This window comes from Penicillium roqueforti, assembly GCF_015533775.1.
Source record: "Penicillium roqueforti strain LCP96 04111 chromosome Unknown scaffold_01, whole genome shotgun sequence".
Lineage (NCBI taxonomy): Eukaryota > Fungi > Ascomycota > Eurotiomycetes > Eurotiales > Aspergillaceae > Penicillium > Penicillium roqueforti.
In genome coordinates, this window is record NW_024067565.1 from 19,103 (window position 1) to 32,028 (window position 12,926).

General features: G+C 50.2%; 5 protein-coding genes across 5 annotated transcripts; all 5 read right to left on the reverse strand.

Moving 5' to 3' along the window:
- Nucleotides 1–233: 233 nt before the first annotated feature.
- On the reverse strand, nt 234–1,838 carry LCP9604111_1125 (glycoside hydrolase family 18 protein; the record flags this gene model as incomplete). The annotated part of the gene is made up of 7 exons (XM_039074982.1): nt 234–898; nt 963–1,023; nt 1,074–1,123; nt 1,177–1,206; nt 1,260–1,513; nt 1,572–1,672; nt 1,800–1,838. 7 exons carry the CDS (start codon nt 1,836–1,838, stop codon nt 234–236), a joined length of 1,200 nt encoding a protein of 399 aa, XP_038933673.1.
- A 658-nt stretch (nt 1,839–2,496) lies between these two features.
- Nucleotides 2,497–4,648, reverse strand: LCP9604111_1236 (uncharacterized protein; the record flags this gene model as incomplete). The annotated part of the gene is made up of 6 exons (XM_039076093.1): nt 2,497–2,591; nt 2,670–2,762; nt 2,993–3,040; nt 4,008–4,291; nt 4,348–4,579; nt 4,636–4,648. 6 exons carry the CDS (start codon nt 4,646–4,648, stop codon nt 2,497–2,499), a joined length of 765 nt encoding a protein of 254 aa, XP_038933784.1.
- A 1,345-nt stretch (nt 4,649–5,993) lies between these two features.
- On the reverse strand, nt 5,994–7,050 carry prs2 (proteasome core particle subunit alpha 1; the record flags this gene model as incomplete). Its single annotated transcript, XM_039077204.1, has 5 exons — nt 5,994–6,380; nt 6,451–6,663; nt 6,720–6,814; nt 6,909–6,968; nt 7,044–7,050. 5 exons carry the CDS (start codon nt 7,048–7,050, stop codon nt 5,994–5,996), a joined length of 762 nt encoding a protein of 253 aa, XP_038933895.1.
- A 483-nt stretch (nt 7,051–7,533) lies between these two features.
- Nucleotides 7,534–8,928, reverse strand: LCP9604111_2 (WKF domain-containing protein; the record flags this gene model as incomplete). Its single annotated transcript, XM_039068317.1, has 1 exon — nt 7,534–8,928. The coding sequence occupies one exon, from the start codon at nt 8,926–8,928 to the stop codon at nt 7,534–7,536; it is 1,395 nt and encodes a 464-aa protein (XP_038932550.1).
- A 631-nt stretch (nt 8,929–9,559) lies between these two features.
- LCP9604111_113 (tubulin gamma complex associated family protein) lies at nt 9,560–12,706 on the reverse strand (the record flags this gene model as incomplete). The annotated part of the gene is made up of 2 exons (XM_039068428.1): nt 9,560–11,409; nt 11,461–12,706. The coding sequence occupies 2 exons, from the start codon at nt 12,704–12,706 to the stop codon at nt 9,560–9,562; spliced, it is 3,096 nt and encodes a 1,031-aa protein (XP_038932661.1).
- Nucleotides 12,707–12,926: the final 220 nt, after the last annotated feature.

Below are 12,926 nucleotides of genomic sequence, written 5' to 3' on the forward strand. Positions count from 1 at the left end.
GCTAGGGCAAGTGACGGAGTGTCGCGGTTGACGCTGGTTGATGATGGTTCTTGGAATACCAATGTGCTACAGTCAATTACAAACAAAAACTAGGCATCCGCCGAAAACTTAAAAATTCCACGTAATGATAAGACTTGTATGTATTCGTAGACTTGGGATATTGTCATATCCTGTCCGATCAACCACTATACTGCGAACAACAATGCTTAAATCCGTGTAAGCCCTCACTCAACCTACTCTTCCGGGAACCCAGCTTGGACATTGGCATACTTGCTCTCGGGGAAATCAAGAGCATTACACGACTGATCCAAAGCGCCTGGACCACCCACACCGTCAACAAAGATACCGATCAAACTTCCTTGCGCCGGATCAGCCTCCTTCCCACCCTTATCACCGCTACTCTCCCACCACATACCACCACCCAGTCCGCGCTCGCGAATATAGTTCGCCTTGATCTGCGCCATATAGGGTGTGTCGTAAGTAACCATCTTGCGCGCACCGGCATCATAGCAGAACGAGGCACCAGGTTCCTGATCAAACTGCTCCTGAGCCCCGGGTCTGGGCAGTGCCTTGTAATCCCACACCCCGTTCTCCCAGCTGCCCTCTCCGACGCCGGAGAAGGGGGCGCCGGGTCCGTCAGTGTTCTCAAATGCACGTCCGTACAGCGGCATGCCCATGACGATGTTTGAGGGTGGTACGCCGCCGACGTTGATGTAGTAGTCTAGGGCAGTGTTGATGGAGAACGGCGTGGATGCAGGGTTGGAAACTGAAGGAACGATGTTCGCTTGGTGGCCAGCGTTGCTGTCCCAGCTTCCGGCGAAGTCGTATGCCATGAGGTTGTAGAAGTCTAGCACTGGGGTCATGTCTTGGAATCTGAGCTTCTCGTAATTGCTCGGGCCTGTAGTAGTTAGTTTGATGGTTCAGGGCGCTTTTCTATCGCCGAGGATATGGTATAGACATACCGGCAGGGCAGGCGATTGACAAGTAGAAACGGCGATCGGGACCGGCCTCTCTATCAAGAACCTATTTCCGGTCAGTTGGGCCAATTTCTAAGAACCAGAATAACGATATACCTCTCGGCACTTCCGAAGCAGAAGAACTAGGTGCTCAGCCTCGGTATCATCTAGATATAAAATAAGCCTCGTGCCTCCTTCGAGTATGTTCCGACAAACCCACCTTTAGGATATTCCCAATCAATATCAAGACCTAAGAAACAGTCAAAACCAGCATTTCACACCATACTAGTCGATGAAACATACCATCGAATCCCAGATCCAGAACCAAGCGTGTCGCCGATTCGGCAAATGCAGTCCGACCCTCATGGGAACTCGCAGGCTGCGCGAAATTCGAGGAGTACGTCCAGCCCCCGATAGAAAGCAAAACCTTCAGCTTGCGGTTCTGCTTCTTGAGCAGGAAAAGCTGCTTAACACATCCGTACACATTAGTACCGACGTCATTCCACGAGTCTGTCGGGTAATGCTTCTCGACGTCGGACCAAGAGTCGGTCAAGTACCTGCAATTCTGGGTCAGAAAATCTTCTGCAGTCTGTACGGATCAAAATCAGGACTTACACTTCGCCACTTTCGGGACGGATGTTGGCAAATGCGTAGAGGATGTGTGTCAGCTTCTCCGCGGGTAGATCCTGCGGGTTGTAGTTGCGGCCGTAAATTGCCTATGCAGTATGTCAACATTGGAGTTCTTTTCTGGGTTGTATATGCAGCCAGTTAGGCATAGTAAAATAGATGCAGACCATGCAGTCGGAGTTGAAATGGTGAGGCCAAGTTAAGTATAGTACATACCCAGTTGACAAAATAGGCGACTGATCTCATTTCACACATGGCTGATGCGGGATGGGTAGTACGGGGATTAAAGTATTGCACGAGAACAGCCACAAGTAGGGCAGTAAACAGAGCAATAGACTTGGGATGGTACGCCACACTTTCAAGTCAAAAGAAAGTTAAGAGAGTTTCGGGAGCACTAAAAGCAAGTATTTCAAGATACTTCAGTTATGTCGCAGCCTAATTGTTAGTGGACTTGTCGTATCCTTAAGTCTGGGCAGTGTCAACGCCACACCCTCATTGGTCAGGACTCACTGGGCACCTGTGGCGGTGTATATATTCAGGCACCAAGGCGACAAACGTGGCTGGGTATAGAAGAGATAAGAAGATCGAAGATCAGTGAGTATCTGTATATCTGTATAAGCTGGGGAGGACCTATGTCGGAGGTTATATACATATGTATAGGTACTAAATGCTCAGAAGGGTCCAAGAAACGTGGTGTGTGACACCTCCGCCTGTTCATCGTGCAATGTAACCATACTTGGCCAATCCTAATATGTCTCATGTAATAGTGTGTTAGCTTATTAGATTTGGACCTGCAACTCATTGTTTAGAAGCACGAGGTAGGAAGTATGAAGTACTCGTGATGTTAAGAATGCAACTCTCCACTCTCCAGAATGCGACATGGCCATCAGAAAAGAAGCAATACTATGTAGAATCACCATTGACTAGTCATGAGGACTCGTTTACTAGATTCGTGGTTAAGAAGATCCTGAATATTCTGAAGTTCGAAGATCTCCTGATTGGAAGTATCTGTATAAAACCCTGGTCAGGCGACTTACCTCGAATATGCCCACAGCATCGGATTCTTTCGGCAGCAGATCAACTAACCCTTAGTGAGAGGCTTCCCAAGCCGAGGAATGTCGGACAAGCGGCAATCCCGGATAGTGATCTCGACAGGAGATGTACAATGATCGACTGAAACTACACGTGGAGTCAGCCTTGAACCCACCTGTCTACATGTGATGAATGTATGTACAATACATATGTTGCAAGTTAAAACTGCATGAAACGCAAGTTCTATATCCACAAATATAATATTAGATATAACTAGCACTCGGAGGCACCGAAGTTGATGTGCAACGATCGACAAAGCATCTTCATCCAACCCCACCGGGCCTGGGAGCCATAATTGAATGCCGATCAAGACAAACAAGAGCCGAAGATACGAGGCTGTCCCGGGAAGCGGGGGGGGGGGACATCTAGAAAGAGAAATGTGATTGGCCCGACCATAGAAAGTTAACCCAAAGGAAACCCCGGGAATAACAAAGAAAAGAAGAAAAGAAGAAAACAGAAAAAAAAAACAACGGCTGCAAATCCAATCCATCCATAGCTGAACTCGAGCCGCGATATGGCCGTTTGTAGAGCTGATTGGATCGACACAAGCCGAACTAACGCCCTTAGCCTCGCAAGCCGTGTCGGAAATCTCTACATCGTATGCCAAGTTGATCCCGATCCACTTTGATCGTAACGCTTTTCTTTTACCCTAGATATACGGTGGATCGATTTCAGCTGGTATCTCTGCCTCGGAGCCCCAGGTGTCTCGTTCAAAATAAGCCTCTACGATGTGTCCTTTGTCCTTGCATTAGTACGGAGTATGTACCTGAAAGCAAATTCGTCTTTGCATCAGACCATGTGGGGCATTGGGGCATTGGGGCATTAGGGCTATCTTCTGTTATGCACTTCATTCAAGTATGTATAACATCCGGAGCAGAGTACTTGTCCATAGTACTACGTAGTATTACGATGTATGTTGTCCAATATACACATAATTAGATCTGGTCTTGTAGATTGAACAATAAAATGGAATGGAATGAAATTGGATTGGATTGAGTCTTCAAACAGATCTCATATCGCAAACAGAAATACAGCCCAAAAAAAAAACAAGAAGGATATCGTAGCTATAACCAAAACCACGCAAGTAATCCAAACTCATTTTGTTATTTCACAGAAAGGCAGTACACACGGCCAGCGCTATACCCACCATCCCACACAAACCCCTCTATTAAAAGAATCATATAACGCCCAACAAGGCTCACAAGCACTCAAAAAAAAAGTACAAGGCAAAAAATCCGAAAAAAAAAAAAGAAATCCCGCAACCTCAACCCCCACGCAACATGCATTTGTTCCTATTTCCAATTTTCATTTCCGTTTCATTACTTTACCTACCCGCAACCCAACGATGGATCACCTCCAAGGACGGGTCATCGTCAAGCCAGTGACCAGCGCGCAGATCCGCAGCTCGCAAGTCCGCCACGACATGCTGGTCTGTGAAGCGCGCCAGATCCTGATGGAGGGCGGCAGTTGCGCTCTTCAATGCTGCAGAGTGCTGGGCTGTTGGAGGGGAGCCGCGTAGAACACCGGCGCGCGTCATGGCCCATCGCCGGGCTGCGGCGGCGCGCAGGTAGATCTTATGTGCTTGGAATCGGCGTGCGCTGCTGTCCAGTATGACTCTGAAGGATGATGTTAGCGTCTTCACATAATTGGATGTTCAGGTTTTGCTGTATACCTTTGTAGCTCGGCTTTCTCGGTCTCCGCGTTCCCTTGCCCTGTCACCGGGCAGGGTTGGTAGTTGGCGGACATTAGGGTCTGGGCTGAGGCTAGGGACTCGCGGAGTACTACGAAGCCATCTTCCCAGTATTCCTCTTGGGATACTTCGACCTGCTGTTGCGAGATGTGGAGCAGGAGAGTGCGGTAGTCGTTGATTATCTCGGCGACTCGCATAGCGCGGGCTTGATTGACTGTGCGGGTATTAGCAGGTTGTGGTTGTTTGATTGGTTGGTTAGGGTAAGCTTACATCCATCTGCCATGTTTTCGGTAGATTAAGTATATAAAAGGAAGGCAATGGATCGACGAGTAGCAATGATGCAAAAAGCTAGTATAAAGAACGGGCTGCAAAGATAACCAATGAGAGATGAAAGAAAGGCAATGGTCAGAGGAATTGATGGCCCACGAAGTCGAGAATGTTAGGCCACCAACGGTTTCCGGGGGGGAAAAGAAGGAGAGATATAAGTCTTCAAAGATTGGAAACAGTGTCTCTCGTTACCCCATACATGATCAATGGGTGGACCAAAAAGGGAAAAAAGCCATGCTATAAAATAATAATAACATAAAACCAAGGGATTTCTCAGCCTACAGCGGAGCCGACGTCAGGATACATCACGAAGAGAACGAGCTGCACCAATAGACGCGCAAGATCCCACGATCAGGTAGTTCGGGTTGTCAAGCACAGCTGGGATGGGACGGGGCCACACCATAAGCTCCCGAAAAACCGTTTACGGCATGACAAGGGCCATCCTGATCCCAAGGAGAGGGATCGGTGGAGAAAGAGAGACCAGAAGAGACCAAAAGAGGCATCGCATATTAAAAAAAAATTGGCCTATGGAATTCCCAGTATCCCAGCTGTGGATTGGGAGTGGATAGCGTTGGCCCGCATATGAGATTAGGTTCTTGCGCCGATTTGGCGTTTCTGGTGCGAATAGAGAGATGGTGTTTCATGCTGCTGATTGGAGAATATTGAATGAACTACTGACTCAGTGGGGAGTCATGTTTTTTTTTTTGTTTTTTTTGTCCTTTTTTCGTGTCGATGCATCATTCCCAATTCCTCGTGGGACCCTCTGTCGAAATTCCGAAATAGAAAGAGTTCAAGGTAAAAGGGACAAGACCTCAGCCTTGGACCTGCATTAGACATTTCCTCGGACCTGAACTCGGACTTGACGTGTAGTGGATCTGACAAGTGGTGAACATGTTCAGCTGGTATATTGGCGGAGTATTTGCCACACGTGTAGTCCAATCAGATGACGAGAACAGCCTCCTTGGATAATTTATCAGTAAGCCACATTGTGGCGCCCACAACTCCTAGTAGCTGTCTACTGTCTCCTTGCTGTTAGGTAGGTAACACTGTGATAACCTGGTAGCGAAGCAAGCCCAAAGTTTGCACTGGTGGATTCTCTACCTTGGACAAGCTGGACAAGCTGGATATGATCTCGGGCCATCCGAAAGGGGTATCGCCGAGAGATGAGATTCAGTATAGCATCAAGGTATCGTGCAGGAAAATAATTGAGTTATCATTCACAGATCGTCTGTTTCTCTAAAATAAACACCGGAGTCCTTCCATTACTGGTCTCTTGCCTCCATAGCTTGGACCCAGCTCACTCAGTCCTTCTCGGCTATGGCTTGCAGCCGTTCATCAATCTCCTCTTCCGTCAGAGCACGGAACGCTGTAGTGGTCCCCTCCTCGCCGTCGGCCCGCGGCCCACCGACGACACCAATCTCGATCTCGTGCTTCTTGAAGTCGACACTTAGCACATTGCTGAGGGCTGTAATGCCCAGCTCCACAACCTCCTCCCAGCTACCCGGGGCTGCATCTTTGTTCTTCAGCTTCTTCTCTAGGTAGTTCAACGCCTCCTGCTGCTTGGGACCGGATGCTGTTGCCTTGTACCCAACATAGTAACCGGCCGGGTCACATTTGTAGAGCTGCGGGCCGCTCTCGTCATCCACAGAGATCAAGGTCGTAGCCACGCCAAGTGGCCGCATGTAAGCCTGCGAATTTCAAAGAGAACCATATCAGCTATTCTGTCTCACTGGGTCGTACGGTGGCGGGAAATCCTACCCTTTGTGTGTAGACCTGGCTGATATTTGCCAGTCGCTTTGCCAGGACATCGCATGGCATCTCATATCCGAACTTGTACCGGAACTCAGCAGCCTCACCACGGGCCCGGTCAACGGATGCGCGAGCATCTGCTATGGAACCGGTCATCACACAGCCTACGGAAGGCGAAATGCGGAAAACATGTGAAACGGAGGACGGGTCGATCAATTTATCCTGGTAAACAGCGAGTGTAAGCGCAATCCCAGCGATAAACCAGGAATTCATCTTACAGCGACTTTCTTCTGCGAGAGTACCACGGCACAATCCTTGCCCCTCACACCGATGGAGGTGATGTTGGCTGAAGTGATAGCCTTGAATGCATATTCTGAGATATTTGGTCAGCGGTCATGATGACAGCGAACGAATTGAGGATGCTGGGCAGATCGAGGCGGAATCATCGACCAGTGGATAATACATACCAACTTGGTACAGTCGACCCTGGTCAGAGAAGATAGTGATATGTCTGTCGTAGGCGCTTCCTGCGGAGAGAACGAATGTCAGTCGGGGATGAAGTCATGAGGTTGGGCTGGGCCATCATCGACGATGGAGCATACCAGACATGACGGCGAATCTTCAAGTATTTCAAAGCTGGATTAATAGAAGGAAAGGAAAGAAATGAGCAAGGACGGTCCAAGAGGATGAGACGATGGGGGTTGATCAGTGACGCGTGCCAGAGCTGCCTGAGCTCAAGCTTGAGGTCAGCTTCACCGCCTTCCAGGTTTCTCTATCAACAGTTCAACAGCACATGGTCATTTACCACGAATGAGCTCGAGGTATTTCACAGGTAGTAAGGGCCACTGCGTGAATGATTAAAAGCATAACTCAGACTTGTTATTGTTATTTTCTTTGACCTTTAGATGTGTGAAATATCAACTTGGAAGAGAAAATGAACCAACTACACACACATACTTCAAACATCAATATAGATGACATGAGGATAAAATAACTTTTGACATGAACATAATTACACCGTCCCAAATGCTATGGTAGAGATATATACACATCCAAACCCTAGGTAGCAATGCAAACCCCAATTCAATAGAACTAGTCGCTGTCGCTTTCGCTACTCGAGATCTCGATCTGAGCAGTCCTGAGCTTTCGCTTCTGTGTCTTCTTCGGCACAGCAGGCTGTACCTTTGCTTCACGAACTGGTACAAACTTCTCCTTCCTCTTGGCAGCTTTGCTTTCCTTCTTCGACATTGTAACACCACTCGCGGCACTTTTCTTGGCCGAAGCCGGGGCAGCAGACGACTTGTCATCACTGTCGCTGCTGCTGCCACTCGATGAGGTCTCGTCATCGTTATCCGGCGCGGGCTTGCTAGCAGGCTTCTTCGAAGCCGGGGCATCATCATCGCTATCCTCACTGCTGCTGCTGATATCAACGACCATGGTTCTGTTCTTCCGCTTCTTGGTTACCGGGGGTTCGGCAGCCTTGGGTTTCGGTTTCGATTTCGGCTTCTTCAAATCCTCCGCGCTGAAAAGCTTGCCGGCAACAGCGAAAAAGACCAGCTCTGCTCGCTGCCTCTTCGGTAAACGCTTTAGAACGTCTCCCTCCAACTTTTCCCCGAAGTTGAAGTTGTCCAAATCCTCATCTCCCTTTGGCAAGCACTCGCGGAACGCATTGATAGCTTCCAGGTACTCGGGGCTTGTTGAAGGCTCCTGGTTCCCCACTTCTTCATCCTCCTTCGGCTTGTCAAGATCCATATCGGCCTTGATCACGTCCCGCGCAGCATCGCTCAGTCGCTGCTTGGCGGCATCACCTTTCAGGCCCTGCATGTACGCCAGCAGCGACGTGTTGTACTTAGATGGGACATGCTCAAGCGAATACAGGTGCTTGAACAGATTCGTTTCCCGGTTCTTCTGGAACTTCCATGTCGCGCGTGCTCGGTGGTAGTGGCTCAGATACGAGAGAATAGGCGTCTCGTGGATTGGGGCTTGAGTCGACGCGGTGCCGTCTTTTCTTTGCTTCTTTTTCTCCCGCTTGCGCTGCTTCATCTGTTCGGCAGTCTTGTCTCCAACGTCTTCGGTGTCTGCTTCGGCTCCGTCTGCGTCCACTTCGTTGGTAGCGGCGGCGTCATTGCTGTCGGCTTCGTCCGACTCACTTGCGGAGTCGCCATCGAATTCCTTTGTTCCGGGTCCGAACGAGACTCGCTTTTTCCTTTTCTTGTGCGATTCATCCTCCTTGCCATTCTGGTCGCTGTCATCTTCGGTATGGCGGCGCTTCTTCTTTTTCTTCATTTCGCCGTCTGTCTCGGGTGCCGTTTCCTCGGAAATGGATTTGCGTTTTTTCTTATCCTTCTTGTCGGACTTGGCATCTTTTTTGCTGGAAGTGGACTCCTGTGCGTCTGCACTTCCCTCTTCTGTAGAATCCTTCGACTTCTTGAGCTTCGATCCGAGCTTTTTCGACGCTGGGGACTGGGCGTCCGTCTGGTGCGCCATCGTTGTTGTGGTGGGTTGTGATAGGGTCGAGCAAAATTCAAATAGAATTGAGAGTAGCGTGACGCTCTAAAGAAGGCTGGAATCTGAAATCCAGGGCCTGTTAATGCGACCTCGACTGTGGTGCTAAGACGGTTGGCGGAGACTACTTTTTTTCTGCCGATCAATTGCGCGGGCCAATCATGTTGTCTTTTCGTTCTACATACTCCCGAGGTCTCTAATGGCTATTAAGGGAATCAATTGAAACATGTCGAAAATATGGATATGGGTGGATTGTATAGAGCCATTAGTTAGAAAATTGTGCTTAGGTATCTTGCTGATCTAGATGTTGTATACTATCAACTAGATTATACAAGCTCTGTGATCAACTACAACATATACAACCACATACTTATTGGTGGACCCGTCATCTGTGGATAATAGTTTCAGAAAGTGATTCAGGTAAACTTAAGGTGTCGTAGCCTCTAGTCACCCGTAGGTTGGAGTCATTACTCTTTTAGCATCTCATATTATATTCGTTGATATTTATTCAGCTCTTGATAGACTTGTATACACTTGGATGAAAAGGAAAATATCGTAGAACTCGTCAATTGCGTTAATGATACCCTAAGAAAAATGTGACAGCTGCAGGCATCTATGTCCCAGTTCCAGAAGCGAAGCCAGGATCATTAGCCCCAGTATCCCTTCTCTCCCTGCGCACCTCCTTCTGCACAAAGCCCTCACTCCCGGAGCCTGTAGCCGCCGCAGACGCCGCAGCCCTCCGTTTCGCCTTTTCCCGTTCCTTCTCTTTTTCCTTATCCCTAGCGTTCGGACCAGCCGCCTTTCGCCGTTTAGGCAGTTCATAGACGTCGTTGAAGTTCATCACCACGCCTAGGAAGCGCATGTCCACATCCGGCTGGTACGACAGATCGCCGAGGAGGACAGTCAGACGGGAGCGGAACTCGGCGGAGAGTTCGCGGAGGCGGACGCGAAGCGAAGCAAGCATATTGTCGTCGGCGGCGAGATTGGGGCCAGATAATGAAAGCGGGGTGTTGACGCCGTCCACGCCGGCACTATCGGGTCGGACGTCCGGGGTCGAGGCCATTGAGGCCCCGGTGCGGGTGCTGGGGCGGGAGAGGAGATCACGCTCTGTGAGACCCCATTGACCCTGGGCGGAGCGAGTTTCGATCTTGGCGTTTATCTCCTGGCGGCGGGTGAATTCCGCAACGGAGAAGGAGTATAGGCCATCCACGGCATCTTTGTAGGCAAGCATGAACTTGAGAATCTGGTGGAGTTGGCTGAGGAAGCTTTCTTCGGGTTGTTTGGCGGAAGTCGAGGTCGAGGTGCCGTAGCGCGAGGAGGATGCAGATCCTAGTAGACCCTTGTGGGTGATGGAGTTGAGGTATTTGGTGTGTGCTTCGATAAGGTCGTCCAGCGTGCAGTCCGGTCTCCGGATTGCCTCGAGCAGTTGTTCCCAACTGGACTCGATGACTTCGAACAAGATATAGTATTGGAGCTGGTTGACGAAGTGGATCATTTCTGCAATCACGCAGCGTGCTCGCTTCCAGTCTGCTCCGACTTTATCCTCCACATTGCCGAGCACTCCGCGTGCACCGGTCATGCATCGTCGCCAGGTGCTGTTCAGCGCGAACTCAACTCGCTTGATGCGCCAGAGGAAGTTGAACACTTTCAAGTATTGAGTTGACGCCCAAGGTGTGATGACCACGTCCACGGGAGCATCGATTTTGTATTCCAATGTGAAGCAATCCCATCCAATTTCACCGTGGCTCAGCTCGAGCATACGGGCATCAAGGCGACGCAGCACTTCGGGGGTATCATATTGGGCATTGGAAGCACGGATAGCATGTTCCAGCTGTGCAGTTAGGGTATGTCGATATTGTGAATTTGCTGGACGATCCAGATTTGTGGCAAGCGACTCCATGAGTAAAGCAATGAAGTCTCCTTGGCCCAGTAGCAGGTAACTCTTCAGTGCTTTTAGGTGATCGAGGAGGTTGAATTTCCCATTCATCAGGGTAATCAATCGAGCCATTGTGGTTTTATACGCCTCATCAATGGAGATCTCGAGAGTGGCGGTGTCACCATATCGAAGCTCCTTGGAGGCTTCCTTCGAATAGGCCTCCACCCAAGCCGAATCGCCGCAGCCATGACGGATGAAGTTCAAGGATTTTCCAATCAAGAAAATCTTCTTTGCAAACTCTTGCGTAATGATTGAAGGTACCATGTCATCATCAAGCCTATATTTGTCCTCCCAAACACTGGTTGCAAGCCGCCGGGGGTCAGTCTTCGGCCGGAACTCTGGATCAGCGACAAAGAATTCCTTGTATGGATCTGACAGTTCGCCATCGTAAATCCATAGTCGTAGCATGTCGTAGAATGGGCGTGTCACATGTGCAAGAAGTTTCTCGGCGAATGCACACACGAAGGGGTCTCCGTGGGATGTTGAAAAGCTGTGTATTAAGGAAATCAACTGGCCGCCCCTCTTACCTATGATATGCGTCAGCAATTGGGAGGATATTCATCCGCCTGTCTACTTACTTTGAGCCTCTTCCACGATCAAACTCATTAGTCGAAGGGCCATGGTAGCATCTCTCGTCCACACAACGCATCGCTTCAAGGTAACGCCACCCTTTCGTACACCTTGAGGCTCGGTTCCTTCTCCAATAGCGGCCAGCGCCTGTCTGATTTCCGCCTCTAATGTAGCCACTAAGCTAAGATATGCGCGCAGCTCAACGGCAATGGCAGCTCGCAAGCTCTGGTTCACCAGTCCGCCTTCTTCGCTCTCCACAAACACAGACAGCCCTTTATAGAGCAGACAAGGCTCCGCCAACGTGTTAAGGAGTGAGGTTATCGGCGCAGACAGATTCGAGGGCAATTTCAAGCTCGACGCGGAACTAAATTGCAGATTCGACGAAGACAACCCTTGCAAGTTGAACGGAAGGTCACGCAGTAGCCTCTGCTCAACCGACCCAGACCATTTCGCCGGTGCCGATGGATTAGCAGTCGAGGGCCGAGACGAGGCAGCACGAACATGTTCATCGCTGGAATGGTCCTTCACTCCAGTATCAATGCGAGTAGCTGGTATGTCAGCCGAGTTGCGCCTAGCCTGGTCCACGCCATCACGGTCAATATCACGTCGCAGCGAACTCTGTCGCTGTATCTTCGCCGGCAATACGGGTTGGTGTTGCTGCGAAGCCGACGAGCTAACAGCGGGACCCTCCTCATCGGAGTTGACCATCGTGCCCCGTCTTGGGCGTGCACCATCCTTCCTCAACATATTGTGCAAGTGCGCATCTTCCATCAACGGGCTCCGGCTTCGTTCCCCGCCCTCTAACTCATCCGAAGCAGATAACTTATAAAGCAGAAAGAGGATACCCCATTTCTGCGACAGCACAGGCTGCGTCAGGAGGCGCGAGTAGAGATTTGAAAACCGCACCGCCTTATCCGGGCTGACATTTTCGCGGCGCAGCTTGCGCTTAATCAGATCAGGCGCGTTGTTGATGCTCTCCGTTCCCGCGAAACTTCCGCGGCGTCCACCAAGCCCAGCTGGTGATCCTGGATCTGGAGCGTTGGTGCTGGCGTGGGTGTCGAGAATGCGCCAGGCGCGCTCCATGAGGACATGGTGGCGGCGGCTTTCGGCTGAGGCGAGCGCTTCCTCTGTGTCGGAGTAGTCTTCGTCTTGGATGGCGGAGATCGGGAGCGCTGGGGTCAGGCCATCGACTAGCTGGGAGAGGGCGTCGTCTAAGCGGCGCGCGCGGGCAGGGTTGCGGGCTGGGTTTGACATTCTCTGCCCGGTGCCCTAGTGGGCGAATTGGTCGGGGTCTTGTATCTGGAAGTGCTTGGCGTCTGTGGGTGCTTTGTTTGAGATATTGTCGGACAAGAGATTACGGTCAGGCAGCGGGTTTGGGGTGAAAATGTCGCGAATCAATTCTGACACTAGATTGTATAATTTTAATGTATGCCTGAGGTGAATATTTCAATTCGGATCTCAATAGAAGCAACGC